The sequence below is a fragment of the Apteryx mantelli genome, chromosome 3 (assembly GCF_036417845.1).
Source record: "Apteryx mantelli isolate bAptMan1 chromosome 3, bAptMan1.hap1, whole genome shotgun sequence".
Classification (NCBI taxonomy): Eukaryota; Metazoa; Chordata; class Aves; order Apterygiformes; family Apterygidae; genus Apteryx; species Apteryx mantelli.
In genome coordinates this window covers 66,234,194-66,259,884 of record NC_089980.1, presented here as the reverse complement: position 1 = coordinate 66,259,884, position 25,691 = coordinate 66,234,194, and the positions used below count along the sequence as shown (strand labels likewise).

Sequence of the window (25,691 nt, the reverse complement as noted above, 5' to 3'; positions counted from 1 at the left end):
ATGGCGGCGCTGGTGCTGGTGGTGCTGGCGGCGCTGGGCGGGCGGGCCGTGCTGCCGGGCGGGCAGTGCGCGGCGCCGCTGGCCGAGCTGCGCTCGCAGATCTCGGGCGTGGAGTCGCTGCTGGAGGAGTTCCGCCGGCAGCTGCAGCAGGAGGAGCCGGGCCCCGCGGCGGCGGCGGCGGCGGGCGGCGGGGAGCAGTGCCGCGGCAGCAGCGGCTTCTCCGCCAGGCCCGACTCCATCATCCGCACCAAGGACTCCATCGCGGCGGGCGCCACCTTCCTGCGGGCGCCGGCCGCCGTGGCGGGCTGGCGGCAGTGCCTGGACGCCTGCTGCGCCGAGCCGCGCTGCACGCTGGCCGTGGTGCAGGGGCCTGGGCGGGCGCGGGAGGCGGTGGAGCTGGGCTGCTACCTCTTCAACTGCACGCACCGCGGCCGCGCCGTCTGCCGCTTCGCCCCGCACCGCGGCTACAGCACCTACAGCCGCCGCGCCGCCGGCCTCGCCCCGCCGCCGCCGCCGCCGCCACCCGCCGCCGCGCCCCGCCGGGGGCCGCCGCCGCCGCCGCCGCGGGGCCTCGGCCCGCCCGCCGTGCCGCCGCCGGGTAAGGGCCGCCGCGGGGCCACTGGCGAGTGGCGGCGGCGGGCAAAGGCTCGCGCGGGGGGGCCGCGCGGGGCGGCCGTTAGGCGGCGGGTAACGGCCCCCGGCGGCGCGGCGGGAAATGGCGGCGGCAGCGGGAGGGCGGCAGGGCCGCGGCGGGGCCCGGGGCCTGGTCCTGGGCGCGGGGGGCTGCGGGGGGCTCGGCGGCCCCGGCCGCTGCCCGCGCGGCTTCCGCGATAGCGAGGAGCTGGTGCCTCGGTGGCGAGGAGCCGCCGCGGGAGGAAGCGGCACTGGCCACGGGGCGGCTTTGCGGTTCAGGCGGCGGCCCGCGTTACCCGCGGGCTCCCACCGAGCCGGCGGAGCACTCGCCAGCGGGGCTCGTACCCGCGAGGGCTTTGCAGTGTCTGTGAGCTGGGGGCGAGGGAAAGGCCTTCGCGTTTTTGCCTCCGCAGAAAGCTTGGTGCTCGGTGCACCAGCTGGCGGTTAGTTGAGAGCCAGCAGATGGGAGGAACGCGCTCGTGAGCCTGGCACTCCCCGGTGAGGATCACGCAGACCATCACTGCACAGGTTCCCTAGTGCAGTTACCCGCCCTTAGCGCCTTGGCAATGGGAACTGCTGGGGCCACTCACGGCAGAGCCCGGTGGGGTCGCTTGAGAAGGATTCACAGCTGAACAAGCTAATACCCTTCCTCTTGGGTCCAGCAGCTGTCCACAGTTGTCACCTAAGCTGCTCTCTTATGTACTTAATTCCTGCTTAAGAACTTAAGATTTAGACCAAAGAAGAGAAAGATATTTCACAGATAGTCAAGAGGTGGCACAGATGGTCTATATAACCTCTAGAGTCTAGACCACGTCACAAGAAGCAATTTGGTCACCCTTGAAGCATATTTAAACACAAAATAATCCAGAGCAAAGAGCTGTAGGTGAAGACACATCTGTCTTTAAGAATTTAGGCTCTTTGTATTTCCTGCCATCTGATCCAAAGAACTTGCAGTCACTCCCCCACCTCCCACAAATACAATCTATTATTAGAAAACAGTTGATCTTAGCTCATGTCATCTTAATTTCATTACCTTCTGTTGACAGTACTTTTTAAATGTCCTCTTCCTCATCATCTTCAGTGATTCATATATCTACCCAAGTAAGTTAGTCACTACGCACAACATGAAGAAAACCGAGTCATAGTGTGAATGGAAACACTGTATCCAGATTGCATCTGCTATTACTTGCCCCCTTGTCAGGGGAGAATTTGAACTTGATTCCCCATCCAGTTCCACCAGTTGTATGAGAATGTCCATGGAATTATACTGGAGAAAAGAGGAAACAAGGGCTCAGTTTTTAGAGGAGTTAGCTGCCTAAATATTTTGCAAAGTGCATGAGTAGATGTGTAGAAAGCTATGGGAAGAAACTTGTGGAGAATGAAGATGAGGCAAGCTTAAGATGGCAGAAAAACCCAAGATATGTTTTTGACATTCACAACAGGGGGAGTATTAGATACACAGTATTATTTATGTGGCAAATTTTGGGTGTGTATTATAACCATGTATGAAATTGCAATATAGAAGGCTTAAGACTAGATTTTAAACCAAAGTCATAGAGAATTAGGCTTCTTTAAAAAACTTTGAAAATATCTACAAATGTTCTTCTTCATTTTGAACTGCCTTTCGTTAAAATCTAGCATCTCCTAATGTAGAATGAAGTTATGGCATTATATAAATAATATTATTGATCAAATGATACTCTAGCTATTGGAAATTTTGAATTCCAAAGCCCTGTCTTTTTGGCAGCTTTAGTGACTATCAGAACAGAGCTAGGAAGGCATTTTCTATTGTAATCTGCAAATTGTTCTGTGTCCTGTTGGGTTTATTTAAAAGTCTTCCCTCTGGGTAACTATGATATCAGAAACAGGGGATTATAGCTTCTTAATGCAATTACTTTGGAGCTGAAGCAGAGCCACAACGGAGAAGAAACTTTATTCAAACATCTGTCAGCCATGACATAAAACAGGAAAGAAAAAATTAAGATTAAATTGTATTGCCGTCTGATGTTATGTTATCACTGCATTTTTAAATTACATTGAAAAGTTAATCGGGATGACAATGCATGGCAGGAAGATGAAGATGTATCTCTTTTCTCTTATGTCACACAGTGATTTAATTTACAGGAACAAGCTTTGCATTTCGAGAGTTTCTCTCATACAGGGATCATGTCTTACCTATTCTTTTTTTTTTTTTTCAGAGTACTGTGCTATTGAGTCTTCTGCTGTTTTCTTTTTGATAATCCCAAACCAGTATTTATTCATGAACGTAGTGTCCTTGTAATTTCAAAATGCTTCTGAGCATTAGTATACAGTGATCTCTAGTGTTTTGGCTTTATATATATTAATGATCTTCAGTATACCAAAACCAATTGTGTATTTAATTCTAAGAGCAACTAATGACAGATATGTATTCTTCAGATCAAGTGCATCTTTGTATTCTTCCAGAAAAGTCGGTGGTGGGATGAATTTTTGAGGTAGGACATTCCAGTGTATCAGAGCCCTGATCTTTGATTCATTTTCCTCCTGGTTTATGCTGGTTTAACTGTGGATTTACTTGAAGGTAAAACTGAAGCAGTACTATTACCAATCAGCAGCCTCAAGCCATCTGTGCTGTATTAACAATAAAACCCCATATACATGTACTGAAAGAAGGGGCACTCCTTTTTGCCTTTGTTAGGCAAATTTTTAAATTTTTGACATAGAAAGAAAGAAGAAGGACTTGAATGCCTCACCAGAAATGTATAACTTTCCTTCAGTGGTACTCACGACTGGTGAGCAGTGGAGGATTCAACCTTAAGGTAAACTGAGGTCAAAGAAATTTGGGAATATGTAGTAATGTCGCCTTTTATAAAAAAGCCTTCATTCAGACCACTAGCGTTGTTGTTGACAGTCCAAGTCTATATAGAGGTTGGATCAGTAGAACAAATTAAGCCTGGTGTGTCCCCCCGGCAGGAAAAAGGGGTTATTTATAAAGCTGTAGCTCCTTTTCTAGAAAGCCACCAGTTCTATTATCTCAGAGCGTTACTCTGTTATATCAGTTTACTATTACTTATCTACGTTCAATCTAAATAAAGGTTAGAAATAGAAGTTAAAATATACATTATGAGCTTGATTTTTCTACTAACCTGTGTCTGATCATCCTTTACACCTGTGAGCTGTGATTGCGAATTGCTACCAAGTATGCCTCCTTGCTTTTTCCACTGACTTTTTAGAAGCACACATTATCCAGGTGTGAGGATATTTCACTTTATAAGGTTTATATATTCCATTGCATATGACTTTGCAATGAAGAAAGTCTTTAGCTGTATGGACTGTCTCTTCATGTGCCAAATGTTTCTCTCAGGCCAATTTTTCTTTCCTAGAGCAAGAGATTAGTTGATTTGCCATTGATTTACCTGTCTGAAAAAGTTCTGGCAACTTAAAAGGCATAGTGCCCTCATACTTTGGGAACAGAGGCCTGGATTTTGGCAGGAAGTGGCTGTGTATTAGCATTTTCCTAGTCTCACAAAAATGTGACCAAATAGAGCCAAGAATAGATATATGCTTAGTAAAATTTATGAATTTTTAACAGACATATCTGAGGCATCTACCAGCACTTTGAGCTTTGATTTTCGATCCCTGTCAGATTCAGCTGCAGTGAGTTCAGTTTGTCTGCCCAGCCCACTCACTAGCCTGCAGTACAGAGCTGTCAGGAATTTCTGTGAGCTGCAATGTTTTCAGCTTCCCCTACGTGAACTGGCCCAAAATGACTCCTGCCATTACAATTCAGGCTGCTGTAGTATTAAGTTAGTCTGGGAAGACAAAAGATGCTTATTGCTTAAGGCCCAAGGGAAATGGTTTTTGCTCGTGCCTCAGAGCTTCTGCATGAGATTAATCAAGTCATTTAAAACAGACTAGTGACATGAAACCTCTTTTCAAGTTAGAAGCATAAGAGTGGGCTGTGCTTTTTCAGATCCAGGTCAGTCAAGTTCGTTATCCTCTTTCTGACAGTGGCTGGTGAAGTAAATAATAATGTAAAGCCTGTACATAATTCATACATTCCAAATAGCGGTTGCCCTGGCACTGTAATCCTGGTGTTTATTAACAGTGAACATTTTTTTGCACCTAAATGGTGCTTTTTAAACATACTTGATTTTGAGAACTCTGTGAATACACGTTAGGCAAAGCTTCCTGTGCCAGCTGGATTAGTAAGAGCTGTTTAATACCGTTCTATTATTAGACTCTGTTTTCAGTTATTTGTACGTTTCCTAGTTTAAGGCATTTGTGTTGAAATTTTCTGTCCCTTATGTTTGGTGTCAGCTGGATTTCTCTGAAGTTTTCAGAAGAGTGCCTTAACTACTTCTGAGAAAAAAAGCATATAAAAAGTTTGCTGTCTAGTCAGTGATAAAAAAAAAATTGTACCATGGCTCCATTGCTTTGTTGAGCTCCAAGCCTTCAAGCAAGGACTTGAAATTTGACAGAGTGTGTGCAAGGAGGAATACCTTCACTGACTTTCATTTGTGCAGCTCTACCCAAACTAAGTGAAGTTATAGGCTTGTGTTTAGTAGATATTTTTTAGAGCTCGGTGTGAAAATTCTTCATATGGGCGTTCTTCACTGAACGTGCTGCACACCCAAACAGATTGTGGCACGTGCTTCCTCCAGGAAAAGGAAGATGTCTCCTGCAAACGCTTAGGCATGAAAGCTGTATTACTGGTGTGTCTCAGTAGAGTTTGGAGAAGTGAGCTATGCGGATTATTTGCACGGGGCAGAGGGAGGGCAGAGGGAAGATCAAAGAACAGAAATCATCCTGGTGCTTCAGAGTGCCCAGAACACAGGAAATGAACAAAACTGGTGGTGGAGACTTGCTCTAGTGTGTCTGAGGCAGGGAACTACAAAATGTTACGGTCTCATGGCTAAAGCTGTCAAATGCTGACTTGTAGAACTAAATTATATCCATCTCTCTTCCCTGCACTTCCTGAATGTTGCAGGGCAAATTAGTTAAATCACTTTTTACTTAATGCTCACAGCTTTAATCAATAAGAACTGTACTTTAAATATTTCAAAATGCTACAAATCCTAAATATTCTGAAAATCAAGCTTCAATTGTCTTAAATCAGACACTTAAAATTGGTCATCGTTTCTGATCGCATTTGTATCATGTTTTTGTGCACTGCTTCACCACGTTGTCAGCTTACTTTAAATGAGTCTTCCACTCCTGTAAGATATTGTTATGCACTGAGTGCTTTAAAAGGTGTACAGTAAATGCCATCTGAATGTGTATGTAATTCATGTTTACATCAGTTTTCCTTAATTTAGGTTAAAAAAATAAACAAACAATGCTAGCAGTCCTCTTTGTTGTACTAGGCAAACATCCATGTACGTAACAGAGGTTTTCTATGTAACATGCTTGTAAGCAAATAGAAGTTTAAGGATATACCAGCAATTTCCTCAAGACCTCATTGAACAATTTGGAACAGTTAACTGTACTAAAATTTAAGTAGATACAATTACTTCACTTTAACAAAATGTGTGCTAATGAACATTGTGTTTCTGATATTTTTAAGCCTTCAAATAAACAGAAACAATATGTTGTAGATGCTGTTTCAACCAGAAACACAGATCCAGGCTTTCTTTTAGTGAAAGCTTAGCTTTTTGAGAATGTGTGTCGTGGGTTTGGACTGCTTCAATGAGAAACATCTGACAGCACATTCAGTTAACCAATGCAAACGCACTGAACAGTGCGCTTAAGTGAACAGTCTCTCACTGAGAATTGGGGAAGAGAAGATTGCTGCTCTGAGTGCTGAGAAGTATTTGTGTTGTCTTTCTGGTGTTAGCGCAGTGGTGGATGAATATCTTAACAAAGAAAAAAATGTTTTCCTCTGATAAATAACGCTCCCCCCCTCCTTTTTTTTTTTTTTTTTTTTTGAAGACTATGATGAGCCTCCACAGTGCAAGGCGGGACAAGATACTGTGCTGCAGTCGCCTGTTGACTGGGTGCTTCTGGATGGCCGAGAAAGTTCAGATGACCACGGAATTGTGCAGTATGAATGGACTTTGCTGCAAGGTGACTCATCTATTGAAATGAAGGTACACATGGAACCTCACATATAGCCAGTTACTGGCAGTTTGTTGTATTCATTATAGCTCAGTTTTAAATGCAGGAGTAAAAACATTACATGTATTCAAATGGCTACCAAGTGCCAAATTTAGGATGAGTAGGTTGAATATACAACTTGAGCCTTTATTTCATGTGGTTTATACAGTTCACCTATGTCCAGGATGGCATGAGACAGCCCACGTCAAATAAGTAGATGCCAGTATTCTACTGTACTTCAGCTCTGCTCTCTTCAGGCATTGTTTGTGCTCACTGCAACTGCTTTTTGGTTTCTGTGATCCAGGCCAGAGAAACCTCAGTAATTCAGTTACTAAAAATAATACGGTATTTTCACCTACAGTTTTTTGTTAGTGCTTGTTGAGAAACTGCAAAGAAATTTGTGGTGTAGACCTTACAAGACATATTGAAGGACTATTTTATTGTATGTGTACCATTTCCGCTACAACTGGGTTTTAACCTTTTTCATCATTATATCAAAATAACCATCAAGAGAGGGATTCTCCACCCTACCCTTCTTTTGTGGATGCTATAGAGCAGCAGAAAAGGAAAGGAAAAATGTTTCAAACTGACTGAGTCTTCTCACAGTCTCTTATAGCCTGCAATACTGAAAGCACATTGGGGACTCCACCTAGAGCAGGAAGGACATATCAAAGGGGAGAGGGAGTAGACCATAGTCCTTACTGTTGCAGAGGTGCTGCCCCTAGATAGGAAGAGTTTACACAGCACAGCATCAGCAACAGGAACAGCCCCAAACCCAGGAGGCCATGTGTGCTTGTGCCACCGCAAGCCATACTTGACAGTTGCCACTTACGTCCATTCAGCTCAGTTACATCAAAGACAAGTTGGATAAACTAACAGTATCAGCAAAGTTACTCAAGATTTGTAAAACTGGAACAAACCAGAGCTTAACCTAACACAAAGGGCTGGCTAAATGCATTGAAACCTAAAATTGTCAACCAAGACATGAAAAAAAACAACTGAGTAAGTGGTTATTTCTTAATCTCCTGCAGGGCAATGTAAGTAATGTGTGATTATTGAACATCACCATGGCACAGTTAGGAAACAATCTGCTGGATGAACCTTAAGAAGACAGTTGGGTTTCTCTTGTGCGTAGTTACTGAAATTTATGCACAAGTAATTTTTTGTCACCATGCTCCTTGAAGAAAACACAGCAGGGGTATTCAAAAGTATTAGTTAAGCCAGTGCTGCATACTTTTGAAAGTCTTATTTTCTACTGCAAGGTCCACATCTTTGGAAGGGTTACCACATTTAGCCAATTCTGAATTACTTGATGCTGTATCATGATTTGAATCTGTCGTGTCAAAGACCATTGTGAGTTGTTTATCGTCATTTATTATTTTATTGGCTTGAAAATTAAAAGGCCAAAAGGCATTCATGAGGAGTGCAAACAGCATAATACATAGAAAAGACTTGAATGAAGCTTGAATAGTTGCTAGATATCATCTGGATAAAAGGAAGATTTTCTTATTTTGAGTTGTTAATCTGACCTTTTGCAGCATCACTAGATTTCTTTTGAAATTATTATGTGATGTAGTAATATGCCTACAAATGGAACACATAAATAAAAAGTTAACTAAAATTTTTAAAGTTCCTGTTTTTACTTTAACTTAAATTTGCTCCATAAAATAGAGACCAGGCTCATGTTTATTTAAACCTGCAAAATTCCCATTAATCTTGGTGATTTCTTTATATTTGATAACTGAAATCAATTCTGACACAGGTTTCAGCTTAAAGAGCTACTTTTCCATTGTCTTCAAATGAGCAGGAATTTCTCCCATTGATGTCTGTCCTGATGATTACCATGATAATTTAATTTTTAGTGTCGAATTAATAACTGTAATTATTCATGCAAATATTTGGTGGGTTAGTTGGTATCCTGAAGCTACTGGATTTCTTGTAATCTATTCTTAGAAAACTATAAGTGAATCCATAGCAACCAGGGATAATGAGGCTGTGTGTTTAAAAAAGATAAAAGGCAGCTGTTACATTGCACTTAGGTACCAAAGAATAAATAGAAGGCACAGGAGGGGAAAGGACTGCTTAAAGAGATCTTCTTATATTGTAGAAGGAAGCCAGCAGAAATACTTTTTTTTTCTGTTGTGATTAGTTAGCTTAGGGATAATTTGCATGTTAGATTGCTCTCTACATACTGTAGCTGCAAAGCTTGGCGACAGTTGTGGGGGATTGTTTTTTTTCCTGATGATTACCTGGAAAATTACTGTCTGGTCTGAGCCCAAGTTTAGAACAAAGCAGGTACAGTCAGGCATTGTTCAGGGCAGAACAGAGATAAAAAGGAAAGCACAGAGGTCCTCAAGAGGAAGGGTGTATTCTGAAGTTAGTGGAGTTTCTCTGGATTTTTGCCGAGAAGAGAGTGGGACTCTGCGGCTTATGAGTTTTAAAAATCATATTTGCTCTCCCAGCAACCATTGTGAACAGCAGCAGGTGGTTTTTAGAGTATATTTAGCTTTGTAATACAGTAAAGAATAAAAATGCAAAGTGTCATATTCTTCATCAGGAAGCAATGAACAGCACAAATAGATAAATCAGTGCACTTGGATATATGGAAAAAGAAAGACATTTCAGTTAAGAAATCAACTTACCAGAAGAGTAAAGTGAATTTATCAATATGCCCTGCTTTAAAACCCTAGGACTCTGTTATCATGTTTATTGAAATTTCCTGTTCTTTTTTAGGCATTAAGAGCAAATTTCAATGAGTGAAAGCAAAGCTCTTTATTGAATTTTGTTTTTAATATTAAAGGTATTCACAGAGGATTTCAGTGTACTTTTCAGTAAATCATCACTATAAAAATAGGCCTGTGCTCTTCACTTGTAAAAATGCACTAGATGTCCAATTAACTTGTGCATGGCTTTATCTATTCTTTTGTAATTATTAAAGTAGGTGTTACTGAATTCACAGACAGTTGGAGTTATTTGTGAGTGGAAACTGTCATGAGATTTAAAAAATTATCTATACAAATATCGTACTCATTTTATACAAACTTATTTGTAAATTACTACTTTACTAGTAAAGTCATTTTGGTACCCATTTTAAATTATGATAAAAGAAGTTATTTTCCTATATCTTTTCTGATATAATCCAATTTGAGTTGTTTCTATACATATATATATATATGAAATGACTTTCTGAAATCTAATGGTTAGGGCAGTCACCATAGATTAACATATTTTCCAGTACAGAACAAAGCATAAAAATGAAGGACGGAGCGTGGAAAAATTCAGTCCAGACAATTTGTAAAAGTTGCAAGTCATATATATATGTCATACTGGAAAGAGGTAGGCAGTCTTACTAATAAAGCAGTGCTGTCAGTCACCTTATCAAAAGTCAATATATTGTAAAAGGCATTTCTGTCATTAGATATGTATTGGTCTACAGATTAACTGGATAGAGAGTACAAGGTAAAATATTCTAAAATATTACTGCCTCTGACATTTTCCAATGTTAGGATCCACAGCTCCACGTAATTAAGTGAACCATTAAAAACAGTACACAAATGTTAAGCATGTTTATTTTTCCATACTGAAAGCAAAAAAAGATCAAAATGTGATAGGCTGATATACATGCTTGAGTGGTTTGGCCAGACTTAAGAGTAGTATTTTATTTGTATGAAAAGCACTGGACACAAAGTTTATGGACAGATCCTTTATACCAATGCGATTTTTTTTCACTGGGTTTCCTTTATCAGGTACCACAACCAGGAACACTGAAGCTGTCTCACTTTCAGGAAGGTGTATATATTTTCCAGCTAACTGTGACGGACACTGCTGGACAGCAGAGCTCTGATAATGTCTCTGTGACTGTTCTTCCTATGGTTCATTCTGCAGAAGGTGAGAAAATGACTGAAATCATTGGCTGTGTGATGTGATGGAGGCAGAAATCTTACTGTCCATTCCTCTATTATTATCTCTCCCTTATTCTTTATGTAATGACATCTCTTTTGGTTTTGAATGGCTGTTTCAAATTCAGGAAGCAAAGGTCACTTTTTTGTTAGAGCAATAATGCTTTCAATCGTCTAAATATTCATCGCTCTATTGCTAATAAGCATGCAGGGTTGGAAAAATGAAATATTGCCATATGCGTCAGGCACATTGTGACAGTTCATTGTATGGTCAGACAGGGTGCTCAGAACATGGCAGGGCTCCTACTGTAGGGAAGACCAGTTAAAAGTAGTTAATAATGCGCAAGACTAACAGATTAATAATAATATTGGCCTGCACCTGTAGGCTAAAAGGTGGGATGGTTTCTTGTTTTCATGCATTTAAGCTTTTCTGTTAAATGTTTGTTAAGCAGTTGTTGAAGTTTTAGGTCACTGTGAAAACTGAAACTGATCATTTTTTAAACTCTGAGCTTTGGAGACATATAAAAAGAAAGCCAAAAGCATAAAAGATAGAAAGGAAGTTGCATTTCAGTGGCTGTCATTTTGGGGTTCTTTCTTAACTAAAAAATAGCATGTATATAGATCTGGCTAGTGTAATTACTTCTAATTACCTTATAATTAGCAAGTTGCTAATATAGATCTGCTGTTCTAGCACAAAGTAAAGGTTAAACTAGCATGGTGTATCTGGATATTTTACTATATTCAGCTGCACCAGTGAAAGCTTTGCTCTGCTCCAGTGGATTATCTCTACGTTAGAGGGTAGTCCCAGTGGCAATAAATTGGTATTATGAAAAAACAGTTATGAATCTGTTTAATAAAGTCTGTGTTCCAGTAATGGATGGTAGAATTGTATTCATTAATGTTTCATTCAGCTAAGCAGGCTAAGAGTTTGCTGATTTATTTGTTGCTGTGGGCATCTGTGGTGTCTTTTGGGTGGAACAAGTAGAGGATTTGCTGCTTTTTTTCTTTTTCTAATTCCCCAAGTATGTTTGCAATTCAAGTGCTCCTGCTATAGTTAAACCAATGCACAATGCCTTGCTGCATACAGGATCTGTGCTATTATTAGCACTGAAGTCAATGAGATGCATTTTCAAAGTATGAGTTTTTTGAGTTTTAAACAGGCAGTACATGTTCATGCTATACTTTCATTAGCATTGCTCAGCTTTTAAAGTTGTTATGGCGCATAGCAGTATAACAGCTAAAGGCTGTGACTTGCTTATGTAAATCTATTTGCTGTTACCAGCTTAACCAAACACTGAACTTGATAGTGCTTTACAAAGCAATGAAATACATTGCTGTTGGAAAGACAATAGTACATATGTAAACACTCGGTAATTATAAGATCAAAATGGGTTTCAGGAGAGCTTTGAGTATGTATCTGCAATTGTGAAATGTCCAGGGACATTCTCTATTTATAGAGGAATCTAAATACTAAAGCAGGCAGCAATCCAGTTCTTTCTAGTGAGGGTCACTTGTAAGATCTTATGCTTGTTCCTGTTCTGACATATGCTGTGTTTGAGTCAATGGATTGCTCATGTGAATAAATGATGGGCATTCTTTCTTTAGTCTTTCAATTAGGTTACAGAAAACATGCTGTAAAAGAGCCTGTAGCTATAATACAGCTCATATATGTGCATATAAAATAACATATTGTCAGAAATACAGAATGGGTATGTAGTATGAATTACGTGTTTGAGAAATGCAATTAAAACCATAGAGATCTCATCTATTTGTTTTCAGGGCTGTCCTGGATTTTTTAAGCCTGGAAAGAAGATCTCCTTTCAGCTTAGGCCACTAGAGCTTAAGGTGCTGCAGGGGTGCTGCACAGACTGCAAGGTGCTACAGCCTCCAGGTTGAGAGCTCCTGTAGAAAAAAAAGATTTCCAGAACAGTGATGAGGGTGCAAGGAACAGCTCTTATGCATAGTTTCTATGTCTGTACAGCATTATAGAGCTGAGCCAGGCCTTTCTTCAACTTTCTACTTTATGTGTGGTCTTTCTTGACACATTCTGGTTTTACTTTTGCTTGATACTAGAGATTTTAGTCATTGAGTATTTTGGACTTCTCATTTGGTAATATGAGAATTGTTTTTCAACAGCTTGTGTCGGAGTTTGTTCTCGCTACCAGTTTATCTGTGATGATGGCTGCTGCATTGACATCACATTTGCTTGTGATGGAGTGAAACAGTGCCCTGATGGATCTGATGAAACTTTCTGCCAGAACCGTAAGTGCGCTGTGCGACAACGTTGATCATGAAAGTAATCGTAGACTGTACGACCAAAGGGAAATGATGCTTTCTATGTTCTCTCTTTCCATGAACAATCACCTTGCTCTCAGTCTAGAACCTTTCACTGGAAATAGTATGCAGGCAGGTTGGATGTCAGCATACAGCAGGCACTCAGAAATTAACTCCATTTTTTTAAAGCATATTAAAACTGCCAAAGTCCCAAAATGACAGATTTTGAGTTAAAGTTCTCAACATTTAAAAGATCAGTTCCTTACTTGCATAATGATTCCAGATACCTTGTCTTCATCTGAGAGGGTGTCTCGGAGGTACACTTGAAAGCAATCATGCACCTTACAAAAATCTGAAATGCTTGGAAATCTGGGCAAGTAGGGTAACAAGCTGATTCACTATTGCTCTGTTAGCCTTTGTTATTCATCTTCAGTATGTACCCATGCTCAGCAAAGTTAACAAGAACCAACAGGGGGCATCAGGGGGTGGATTGGCGTGATGGCTAACCACTCTTTCATTAATATTTCAGCTGCTAGATTTCACATTAGAGTTCATATGTGTACTCTTACCTAATGGCTGACCAGGGGCAATTGGTAACTTGTTATGCAACTGGAACTCACATTTCATTGTACGTCTGAACCTGATGAGCTTGTTTAGTCTACCTCAAGGCCCATGTTGCAGGGTCTTCCAACAGAACACTCCCCATTCTGTTTAATTCCATACAAAAATGATTGGGTTTTTTTGTTTCTATTAATGCAGTCAGCCCAGGCCGGAAGACAGTGACCCATGCAGCTCTTGGCACTACCCAGCAAAGGACTGTAGGACTGACTGAAAATGCACATGAAAACTTTTCTGCAGACAACACCCTGAAAACCACTGTAAGAAATCAACCGCTTCTTTCACTGGATGCAGACATGTCTAACCAATCGCTTTCTCAGGGACCAAAGAAACAAATCAGTGGATTTGTGCCAGGTAAGAATTGAAAAGAATCCGTTCCAATGAACTGTCTTCTATTAAGGAAGAAAGTGTCTTTCACCTTAAATTTAATTAAGCTGTCTTTTGGTGCCTTGCTAACAGTAAAATTTTGCAAATGTAAAAAAAACACAAAAGGAGCGTTTAATAGGTAAGTAACAACTAGGTATTGCTTTATAATTGTCTAGTCTCCTTCTTACCAGGTGGCAAAAAGAAAGTTAAAACATGGAAATGCTAAGAATAGAATACAGCCTAAGGAACAAAACATGCAATGATCTAAATACAAACAAATTCTGCTACAGGTTCAGCTATATAAGCTGATGTATAAGGCTCTTTAAATATTTAGGGGGACACCTTCAGTAGAGCACACCAAAGTAAAGCTTGGGTGAAAGTAATTGCATAATTGCATCGCTTCTCATGCTAATTGGTGAAGGGTTTCTTTGTTTTTTGTTTTTCTCTGAACAAATATCTTAATTTTTATGGGCACTTCTTTCTGAATTGCATCTCCAGGGCCAGAAAAATCTTTCCTCACTGTAGAGAAGGCTCATTCTTTAGTCACAAAACTCACAAGTCCCCAGAAGTATTGCCTGTAGTGGTCACAAGCCTGCTGGGAGTCAGTGTGCAGTAATTTTACAGGCAGCAATTACCAAACATTGCCTGAAAACTCCAGAAGCTCCAATGAACTTGGCATGCCTCTTAAGGCAGTCGAAACAGGTCATTCCCATGCTGGTGATTTAAAATTATCTGAAATGACAAATGAATTAAATTAAAACTGTGTGCACAGAGCCTTTTTAAACTGAATGCAAGTCCTCCCACTTTTATTTCTTCAGGATTTAGACTGATTCTTGCAGCCAGAGATGCAGCTAATTATAAGTATAGTTTTATTTTCTTGTTGCAACAGAGCAGTCCTTAGTGCCTTCTGATGCTGGCCCTTGTAAAGGGCGCTTCCCTTGTGCACTTCCATGTTTCGTCAGGCACTTACTTACATTTCATGTATGGTGGCTGCAAAGGGAATGAAAACAATATTCTCCAAGAATTTGACTGCTTCAGTGAACGTGTAGGAATTTGTGGCAAAATTACCTTGCAAATGCTTCCTCTTTTCTGGCATTGTAAATGAACTCATTGCTCCCTACCGGGATGACTTAAAATTCTTAAGTCTGCCCAGAATCCTTTTGGCTTTCATAGTTCTGAGCAATGGCTGATACAGCGCTACCCAAACTAATGATTAAATCATCCAAGAGCATTGTTAACACCATGGAAGTTCAGCTGGTAAGTGGGTCTTAAAAATTGTTGGGCTTGTGATTCCAGAAGTAAAACCAGAATTGAGGTCACCAGCATAAAAGTTTGGCAACCTATAATCTAAGATTATGATTGAAAGTGAATGTGGAAGAGCGGCACTTCTGCATAGTCATTTTCGGTGTTTACCCTTTGCAGTGAGTTACTTTGACAGTTTTCTCTATCAAGGTAGCCTTTTGCACAGCAGCAGACAATAAAAGGAAAAAAAGTAAAATTATTATAAAACTAAAAAAATTGTGATGGGGCTTCAGTGATTAGTGTAATATCAGAAGCTGTTGTAAACTCTTTTTAATTTTAAATAGGCAAGACTTCCAGCTGACCATGTCTCACCTCAGTTCTTGTTTTTAATATTGCTCTACTGACAAGTCATAATTTAATCTCAGTTAATTACACTTAAGGATTTCCTTGTCAAATAGCAGCTCACTAACCCAGTAGCCACTATTTTTAACCAAAAACTGGCAAATGACAAACATCTCAATGCATTTTTAAATAGCTTATGGATCACTTCCAAAGGGGTTGCAGGCAGTGGGACCTGAATGTTAGGTATCCAAGTCCAAAGGGCAGCTGCCAAAATCTCTGCTGAGCTGCTGTCTTCTCATGGAGGCACTTAAAATCCATCGGGGTCACGTGCATTAATGATTCCCAGAGGTCCAAGAGAGCATCTGGTCCTGCCCCACTGGCAAGCATTGCAGTCTTTATGGAGTTGAGCAGACAGACATTTATCTCATTCCTAAAAATCCACCCATATCCATTAAATTAGGCCTCCCTCAGTCACAGTCCTATCAAGGAGGTTGCAAACCAAACCTATTAACGAGGCTCCACAAAAATGCAGACAGTTACTCTGTGCATGTGTGTGTGCTTTATGCTAGAGCACTGGCCCAGAGGGAGAGCTGGATTCAGTTCCATAGAGGTGCTTCAGACTTGCGGAAAGTGTCTGGGCTGCTCTCAGGGACTCACCACCTCCCTGCTCAAGCAGTCCCCTTGGTTTAGAATAATGAGAGGCAGAGAAAACAGGACAAAACTCTGTGGCATAGTGGTGAGAACACTTCCCTGAGCATCCTGACTGCTTTTCCCTCCTCCAGGCATGTGTGTGTGTTTTATTCTGTGATTACTGAAAGTAAATACAGTCACTGTGCTCATATACACAGTCTTTGGTTCCCCTGCCTCACTTTGTTGCCTTAATCTGACCCACTGCTTAAAAGAGAATGATTTCGTTAGGAGGGACAGAAAGACTGGGGCAGCTCTAAGAAGCCCATCTGGAAAAGTGGTCAGGAAGGGCAATAATTGCTAGAAGAATTCTGAAGAGAGGTAAGTACTGAACAGAAATCATACCAGCAGCCTTAAAAGTTCAGCAAATTCACTAGCAGAAATGCTGTTCTAGGATATACCCTCTCCTGAGACGTCACATCCTCTGCCGGTGCCAAGGCAGCACCTGTGCGCCTCATAGTCACAACACAATAATATTGCTTTTTAGCTTAGAGCTGACTTTGCAAGCATCCAGGGTACTGAAAACATACTGTTATAAATTGTTGTCTTATAAATGAGATTTAATGCTAACATGGTGAGAAGCCGTCTTTTTAAGATGTATATTAACAAGTATGGCTTTACAGCAGCAACGCAGGTTCCAGCTTTTCACTTCAGAGAGCTCCATTCAGCATCACATTTTTCTGGTTTCTTAGTTGGAATTTGTAGCTTGTTATGAAAATACAAGCTAGGGTGGGAAACACGACAGTCTTAGTAGATACTGTGACTTCAAGGCAGAACGAGTGAAGATGCTAATTTAAGAGTAATTTACCTACTGGAGACAGCATGTGGCACATTCTAGGTGGCCATTAGACATGATGCTTGATCCAGGAGTTTTCAGCTGACTTTTCAAGAATAGAAGCTTTTACCAAGAGGTTTCAGGAGAGGAGAATTGCTTTGCTTTGTTTTCACATTTGCCTTTGTTACAGTGGTGGTTACAATACCAGTAAAGACAGGACCCTTCTGCTACTTAACTTCCCATCAGTAACCTTCATCTCTGAGAGTGAAGATATTCAGTAAAGGGATCTTTTTGCCAAAGACCACCATATTTATCTTTTCTCATTTTTAAAAGGACCATGAGCTGTAATGTTTTAAGCTGTTGGAGAATTGGTTGTTCCTTACAGCAGGAATGCAAGTTCTCTGCATATGAGGATAATACTAGCAAAAAATTTATCCCAGAACCCCTTCTCTCCTCATAGTTTCCCTGTTCCCAATTTCCCATAACCTGCTCTCTCTACTCTAGTAGCTCCCTGCTTTTGGCTCTGATTTGGTACAAGCTTTTTGAGGATTTACATTTAAGCATGAAATGGGGTAATATACAAGTCCAAGATAAGAAGGAATGTTTGCAACCTCTCCCTCACCTAAAAGGGGATCTAGTAACAGTAAAGAAAAAAAAGTCATTCACTGTTGACAATGGGTGAATCTGTTCTGCACTTCTGCATCTCCAGCGGGGTTCCTCTGTGGCAGTGTGACTTTGGAGGAAGGCCACGTCCAATTTAGAGATTATCCTGGCACGCAGTGCATTGAGCCTTCTGTAACAGGCTCATGATTTACAGGCATACCTCGGAGATATTGCAGGTTTGGTTCCAGACCACCGCAATAGAGAGAATATCGCAATACAGTGAGTCACACGAATTTTTTGGTTTCCCAGTACATATAAAAGTTATGTTTACACTATACTGTAGTCTATTGTGTGCAATAGCATTATGTCTAAGAAAATCAATGTACATACCTTAATTAAAAAATACTTTATTGCTAAGAAATGCTAACCATCATCCGAGCCTTCAGCGAGTCATAATCTTTTTCTGATGGAGGGTCTTGCCTCAGTGTTGATGGCTGCTGACTGATCAGGGTGGTGGTGGCTGAAGGTTGGGGTGGCTGTGGCAATTTCTTAAATAAGACAGCAGTGAAGTTTGCCACATCAATTGACTCTTCCTTTCACAAAGGATTTCTCTGTAGCATGCGATGCTGTTTGACGATAGCATTTTACCCACAACAGAACTTGGAGTCAGTCCTCTCAAACCCTGCCGCTGCCGCTGTCATACTCTAAATCCTTTGTTGTCATTTCAACAATGCTCACAGCATCTTCACCAGGAGTAGATTCCTTCTCAAGAAGCCACTTGCTTTGCTCATCCATAAGAAGCAACTCCTCATCCGTTCAAGTTTTATCACGAGATTGCAGCAATTCAGTCACGTCTTCAGGCTCCACTTCTAATTCTAGTTCTCTTGCTATTTCCACCACATCTGCAGTTGCTTCCTCCCCTGAAGTCTTGAACCCCTCCAAGTCATCCATGAGGGTTGGAATCAACCTCTTCCAAACTCCTGTTAATGTTGATATTTTGACCTCCTCCCATGAATCACAAATGTTCTTAATGGCATCTAGAATGGTGAATCCTTTCCAGAAGGTTTTCAATTTACTTTGCCCAGATCCATCAGAGCAATCACTGTCTATGGCAGCTCTAGCCTTACGAAATGTATTGCTTAAATAATAAGACTTGGAAGTCGAAATGACTCCTTGATCCATGGGCTGCAGAATGGATGTCGTGTTAGCAGGCATGAAAACAACAGGAATCTCGTTGTACATCTCCATCAGAGCTCTTGGGTGACCAGGTGCATTGTCAATGAGCAGTAATATTTTGAAAAGCATCTTTTTTTCTGAGCAGTAGGTCTCAACAGTGGGCTTAAAATATTCAGTAAACCATGTTGTAAACAGATGTGCTGTCCTCCAGGCTTTGTTGTTCCATTGATAGAGCACAGGCAGAGTAGATTTAGCATAATTCTTCAGGGCCCTAGGATTTTTGGCATGGTAAATGAGCATTGGCTTCAGCTTGAAGTCACCAGCTGCATTAGGCCCTAACAAGAGAGTCAGCCTGTCCTCTGAAGCTTTGAAGCCAGGCCTTGACTTCTCCTCTCTAGCTATGAAAGTCCTAGATGGCATCTTCTTCCAATATAAGGCTGTTTCATCTACATTGAAAAACTGTTGCTTAGTGTAGCCACCTTCATCAAGTATCTTAGCTAGATCTTCTGCATAACTTGCTGCAGTTTCTACATCAGCACTTGCTGCTTCACCTGGCACTTTTATGTTATGGAGATGGCTTCCTTCCTTAAACCTCATGAACCAACCTCTGCTAGCTTCAAATTTTTCTTCTGCAGCTTCCTCACCTCTCCCAGCCTTCACAGAATTGAAGAGAGTTAGAGCCCTGCTCTGGATGAGGCTTTGGCTTAAGGGAATGTTGTGGCTGGTTTGATCTAGCCAGACCACTAAAACTTTCTCCATACCAGCAAGAAGGCTGTTTCACTTATCATTCGTGTGTTCCCTGGAGTAGCACTTTGAATTTCCTTCAGGAACTTTTCCTTTGCACTCACAACTTGGCAAACCGTTTGGCGCAAGAGGCCAAGCTTTCGGCCTGTCTCGGCTTTCAACGTGCCTTCCTCACTAAGCTTCATCATTTCTAGCTTTTGATTTAAAGGGAGAGACCTGCGACTCTTCCTTTCCCTTGAACACTTAGAGGCCATTGTAGGGTTATTAATTGCCCTAATGTCAATATTGTTGTGTCTCAGGGAATAGGGAGGCCCGAGGAGAGGGAGAGAGACAGGGGAACAGCCGGTTGGTGGAGCAGTCAGAACACATACAACATTTATCGATTAAGTTCGCCGTCTTATATGGGCACGGTTCGTGGCGCCCCAAAACAATTACAATAGTAACATCCAAGATCACTGATCACAGACCACCATAACAGATATAATTATAATGTAAAAGTTTGAAATATTGCAAGAATTTCCAAAATGTGACACAGAGACATGAAGTGAGCACATGCTGTTGGAAAAATGGCACCAATAGACTCACTCAATGCAGAGTTGCCACAAACCTCCAATTTGTAAAAAATGCAGTATCTACAACGCGCAATAAAGCGAAGCGCAATAAAACGAAGTATGCCCATATTTTAGTCCAAGCTAGAAGACCAAATCTTTTCTTCAGTAGTTGGGAGTAGATGCAGGAAAAGGAATTTGATGTCAGTAAAGGACTCCTTTCCATTTGCAGGCACATCTCCAGAGTGAGGTAGCCCAGACTGCATCTCTTCCAAAAGGCCAGCACAGCATTTCTGCACGGCTGCCTCCAAAGTGCCCCAGATTTCCTTTCCAGGGAGGCTCTCAAACCCTGCACATTCTGGCACTGCTGCACTTATAAATGAATATAACAACAATACAGTTGCAGCAAAGCACACTGGAGTGATGGACTGGTTTCTAAGCAGCAATAGTTATTCTAGCAACCATGGTCATGTAGACAGGTTGAATTCATAAGCAGCCTGAAGATTTTCACTTCCCAGCATAGCAAATGCAAGTGTATAAATCACCATAACAGCTTTGCATTCCCCTGGCATAGGATCTCTGCCTCTCTCTAGGCTGCCTACACCAGCTGTTCTGCAGTACTGTTCAGGGATGGGATTACAACATTTGACTGAGTGCCCAGGCCTTAGTCATGTTTTTGCTGCAGAGGCATCAATAGCAGTATCCATAACTTAGGTCTGTATAGCCCTTTCCAGTTACCCTAAATTACACTGCAATTTCCCAGACACAGACTAGAAAATGAAGAGAAAGTAAAACAAAACAAAACCCACAAAGGATGCTTTAGCTTAATAGTGTTAAAAATACTATTAGGCAGGAAAGAAGGCCGCATATATAAAAGTTATAATACTTCAGGGGAAAATCCTCCTTTCTCCAACTCCCTAGAGTTATCTGACAAAATCTCACAAGTTAGTTTAGGACTCTGACTCAAAGCAGCACTAGTGGGGTGAATTTCAAGTCCCTTGGAAGGTCTGTGTGAATTCCAAGGTGACTGGATTAGTGTCAGAGGAAAACCCTCTTACTTTTCATGTGTTGTCAAAGAGATGCAGACGCTCACCGTGTCAGGCTCCAAAGCCTCTTTGGCATATCTTTTTTTTTTCCAGTTGATAACAGACAAGATAGCCTCTCCAGTCCTGTAGGAATAGCCACAAATCATAACAAAACCCTACAAGCTTTCTTGGAAGGATTCTGTTATTCTTCTACCCTTCTAAATTTTTTTCCACTAGACTTCCCTGTATATTCAGATATATTTGCTAAATGTCTTTACAAGCAGTTGACTTAAATATTCTATTTATTCAAATGGCAGAAAAACAAATTCATAAAGCAGGCATTCAGACCTAGCTTTGTCATGCAGGCTGGAGCAGCTCTAAGAAGAGCTAGTGTCTTTTGGGTATTTCCAGAATTAAAGAAAATATTTATTTAATTTTATTTAGGGAAAACAGAAACAAAAAGCAGCTGCTGGCTTAGGTCTCTGTTACATTCAGATTATTCTGTGCAGCCCTGATACTATAAAAGTACCTTAAAGCCAGTGCAATTTACACTTAGCATTTCCTTAAGACCCCTTTACATACTAGAACAACTTAGAGGACTCCTAGTGTAAATGATGAGGACTGTAGCTTGTTTCTAAGGCATTTCCTGGCATGTGAAGTTAGTGTTTATACCCCCTTAACCATGACAGGACAATAAACCCAGAGCCTGGGAGGCTGTTTTGTAACTTAGAGTGGGGACATTAGTACCAACCTCATGCCAATACCAATGAAACAATTTAAGCATCAATTAAAAGGCAGGTGTATTTGCTGCTTCCACTGGCTAGTCAGCTTTCTGCAGTGCTTCAGAGCTGTTCTCGGTGGGTAGGAGGTGGATGTGGTTTATGTTCCAAGCTAATTGACTTAAACATTTCCTTTTAACACCTACCATTACATGAAATTCTGATTACAATGTTTCACATTCATATTTTACTGATATTGTAGCATAACATATTTCCATGGGCATTGTGACAGTTCTGAGGGCCATCAGGAAGTATTTCACCCCATAGCCAAAGTGCCTTTCAATATTTATGTTACCGCTAAAAAAACAAATGTCATTATACTTAAAACAGCCATATTTCTGATTTTTGTGAGGTTTTTGGTGGATTAAGCTGTCATTCTTGTATTAAGTGGATCCAAAGCTGTTGGTGTAGAAACTTTAGTGCAAGGGTAGGAGGAGGGAGTCCCAGCAAAGCTACTTTTTGCTCTTGTGAAGCAAAACTACTGTTGTCTATGCTCCCAAGATGAACACTTCTTGGTAGAAAAGTGTGTGTGTTATTTTTTTTCTTATGTATTTAGAAAAACATGTGGGGAAACCATTTCAAAGATGATGAACTAGCCTTTTCAGCTTTGTGTAGAACAGAAGGTATAAAAGAATATTGTTTGTACTTCAGTACAAACAGTACTTCAGTTCTGTACCTGTATATGTTGGGTAAAGGGCAAAATTAAGGCAATCTGTGCAGCCAAGCTATGCATTTCCTGCTTTACAAACTAAGGGTGGAGATCAACATAATTTGAAGTGGCCTAATTTTCAGCTATATATAACTGCTTTAGTAATGTTTTAGCTCATATTGGTCCAGATCACATCATAGAAGTTTTTATAGAGAATTTATATCTATCTTTTAATCAGTGGAAATTGACCCCACTTGGGTTTCGTTGAAATGTGCTGTGGTTTTGTGATGCAAAAATGAATTTACATTTTAGCTTAAATTTCATGTTACTTCAAAAATTCAAATTATACAATAGGTGGCAGCAGTTCTTATACTTCTTTCACATTATTTAAATTCATGATTAAGACTTCCTGAATGACTAAACTGTAGTATTCATTTATCTTGCTTGACTTTATACAGATAACAGTTCCTCAGGGAAAAGAACAGATGATAAAAATGGAAATGGCATAACTGTGCCAAAGAGAGATCAGCTTGGAGGTAGTCGTCTAGTCCCAGAAACAGGTAAGACTGACCATGTGAATTCCTTTTGAATTGTGTTAGGGTTTTTCAGTCAGGCATTATAGACCTAGCTATTATAGTCAAGAATGGAATGATGGAATGATGTACTTCCATATTCTGAACCATTCTTTACACATATGCTCATACAGTATATTTTCCCAGTGTGAGTTGCTCCAAATATTAGCACATAGCTGATAGACTAGCCATATTTTTTAAAAGAATTTTCAGATTTCCTCTGCTGAATTCTCACTGTATTAAAAGTGTAATCTTTCTTAACCTCTTTGTAGGTGCTGTATTACCCTTGGCCTTAGGCTTGGCCATCACTGCTTTACTGCTGCTTATGGTTGCTTGCAGACTGCATTTAGTGAGACAGAAGCTTAAAAAAGCTCGACCCATTACATCTGAAGAGTCTGATTACCTCATCAATGGGATGTATCTCTGAAAATTGGATTTAGGTTGCTTGTTTTCTCCCCTTTCTCCTGTATCCATAAACTTCTGCCTCTAAAAAAGGACCAAAATCTTTAGTTAAGTTTCAAATTTAGAAGCCTACAAGATAAGAAACATGTTCTTCCCCTTTGGTGATACACACATGGTCAGAAAATAAGCAGTGTTCAGGCAACAGAGAGTGGCTCCAGTTGACTCTGTGTAGCAGACACTGCAAGGCGGAGAAACCTCCCTAGTTGGGGGGGACACCTGAGCCCTCCCCACGGAGGCTGGGGCCCGGGTGGCCACAGCGCACACCCAAGGGCTTGGAGGCTGTCACGCTACGAAGCAGCCGGGCCCATCAGCACCAAGTCGCACTGGCCGAGCTGCAGAGGGAAGCCTGTCGGCACCCTGCCCTGCTCCTCAGTGCTGCCACCTCTGTGCTCTGCTCTGTGTACGGGGACACTCTAGAGCAATGTGTTACTTTACCATCCAGCAAAGACCGATCTGTGTCAGTTCCACGTGATACACTGGGAATGTTTTCATTAAAGGGTTTTGTTTTGCTTTTTTAATTAAAAGCAATCACTATTTAAGCACCAGCTTTTGTAACAAAATTTGGGATTTAAGAAACAAAACAAAACACCTTTTTTCATTTATAGTTTAAACCTCTGTGCAGCTAACAGTCACACATAGTAAATGCTAAAATGAAAAACACAAGTACTCAAAAGATGGGTTTGGACTTACCCAGTGCCAACAGCAGTCATGTCAGATTCTAGAGCTACGTCTGTCCCCGGAGCTCATGGCTTGTTCAGCCTTTTCCATCCCTAGCTCAACACATTCCACGTTGCGAAAGAACAGCAGGCAGTGCCTTTTATCTGAGGGACTGGCCAAAGCCTTGGTAGCAGAGACAGGCTTTGGTCTGTTGGAGATAAAAAGAACAAAGTTAGCGCTAGCCAAATTGATGCAGTCAGTGCGACTGCTGCTTCCGCCACCATGGGTTGGGTACTCAGGACTACACACTCCATGCAGTGGAGTTAAAGCCCTGTCCTGCTTCCCCAGGAGTTTGGGATTCTTGCTGGTTAACCCTTAGCTCCCTGCAAAGCTTGGAAGCTTCAGCAACTTGCCCCCCCACCCCAGTAAAATTCTCATAGAATTATAGCAAGTAATTGATATGTGTGAGTGAACTTCAGATGTGTTAACAGTAAAATGTGTACAGTACATGTTATATATACGTATATATATATATATATATACACACACCGTGCTGTCTATCTTGTTTGACTGTCCAAGGATGTCACATTCATCAAGGGTCCCAGTAAAAAAAAAAAAAAAGAGGCAGATGAGGCATGCATCTTTTTGTATGTCGTCTTTTGTACTTCAGTAACTTAAAGTCAACTAGAATATTGCCATAGTATACAAATAGTTCTTCAAACAAACTTGCTCGGTCTTGATTACCTTTATGTAAAATAGCTCTAATAAACCTATTTTATTCTTATATTTCTTGCACTGCATTTATTTTCAGCTACCAGATAAATTTGCCTATTACATTCCTCTCAACAGGTAGGAAAAAACATAGCATGAGACCAGACAGAAGTGTATTTCTCTTCTCTGTGAAACAGCCTTAAAAGAAGCTGGAATTTGTATGGCAAGGGGTGTTACTGAGTCATTTTGTTGTAGCAAGACTGAGAATAGGGCCAGGAGCTCCCATCTCCATCCGTGATCTGTCTCTCAAGAGCAATACTTGAGCTGAACATGACAGCAGTAGAGGGGCTGCCTGCCAAGCTGCCAGGGAATGTGGTTGTCTGTGCTGCTTGCCCAAGACAGTGGGCCAGAGCCCTCCTGCCACATTAGGCCAAGCCTAGCTCATACTTCAGCATACACTGGGTCTGGGAGACTTTCTGCTCATACTGGCCATTTATAACTTAGGAGCACAGCCTTTTTTCCATCACAGCCTACAGCAGACATGGCAAACAGTGCAAGACCCGAGAGACTACCTTATAAATACAGCCTGCTAGGAAAGAAGCACTGCCCATCTGGTTGGTGCATTTTTTCCCTTTACTGAAAAATCGTTGACTTGCTTTGTTTGCGTTTTTAATTAAACATCTAATCCTTCTTTGCCACCCTCCCCTAGCAGCAAGAAATGTAGTCTTTTTCTCACTGTGTCCATACTGCTCCCGCTACCAAAATCCCTGACTCCGGCAGTGTAGCCAGCAGGAGAGCAAAAGGTTTGTTTTTGTTTCTCCAGGAAGGACAACAGCCAGCTCATGCTGGCAGAG

The 25,691-nt window shown here is 41.2% G+C and overlaps 1 protein-coding gene across 1 annotated transcript; it reads left to right on the top strand.

Annotated features, from left to right (window-relative positions):
- LRP11 (LDL receptor related protein 11) lies at positions 1-24,890 on the top strand. Its single transcript, XM_067294752.1, has 7 exons — positions 1-598; positions 6,544-6,701; positions 10,455-10,596; positions 12,744-12,869; positions 13,641-13,853; positions 22,894-22,995; positions 23,280-24,890. Exons 1-7 carry the CDS (start codon positions 1-3, stop codon positions 23,432-23,434), a joined length of 1,494 nt encoding a protein of 497 aa, XP_067150853.1. The 3' UTR covers positions 23,435-24,890.
- The last annotated feature ends 801 nt before the right edge of the window (positions 24,891-25,691 follow it).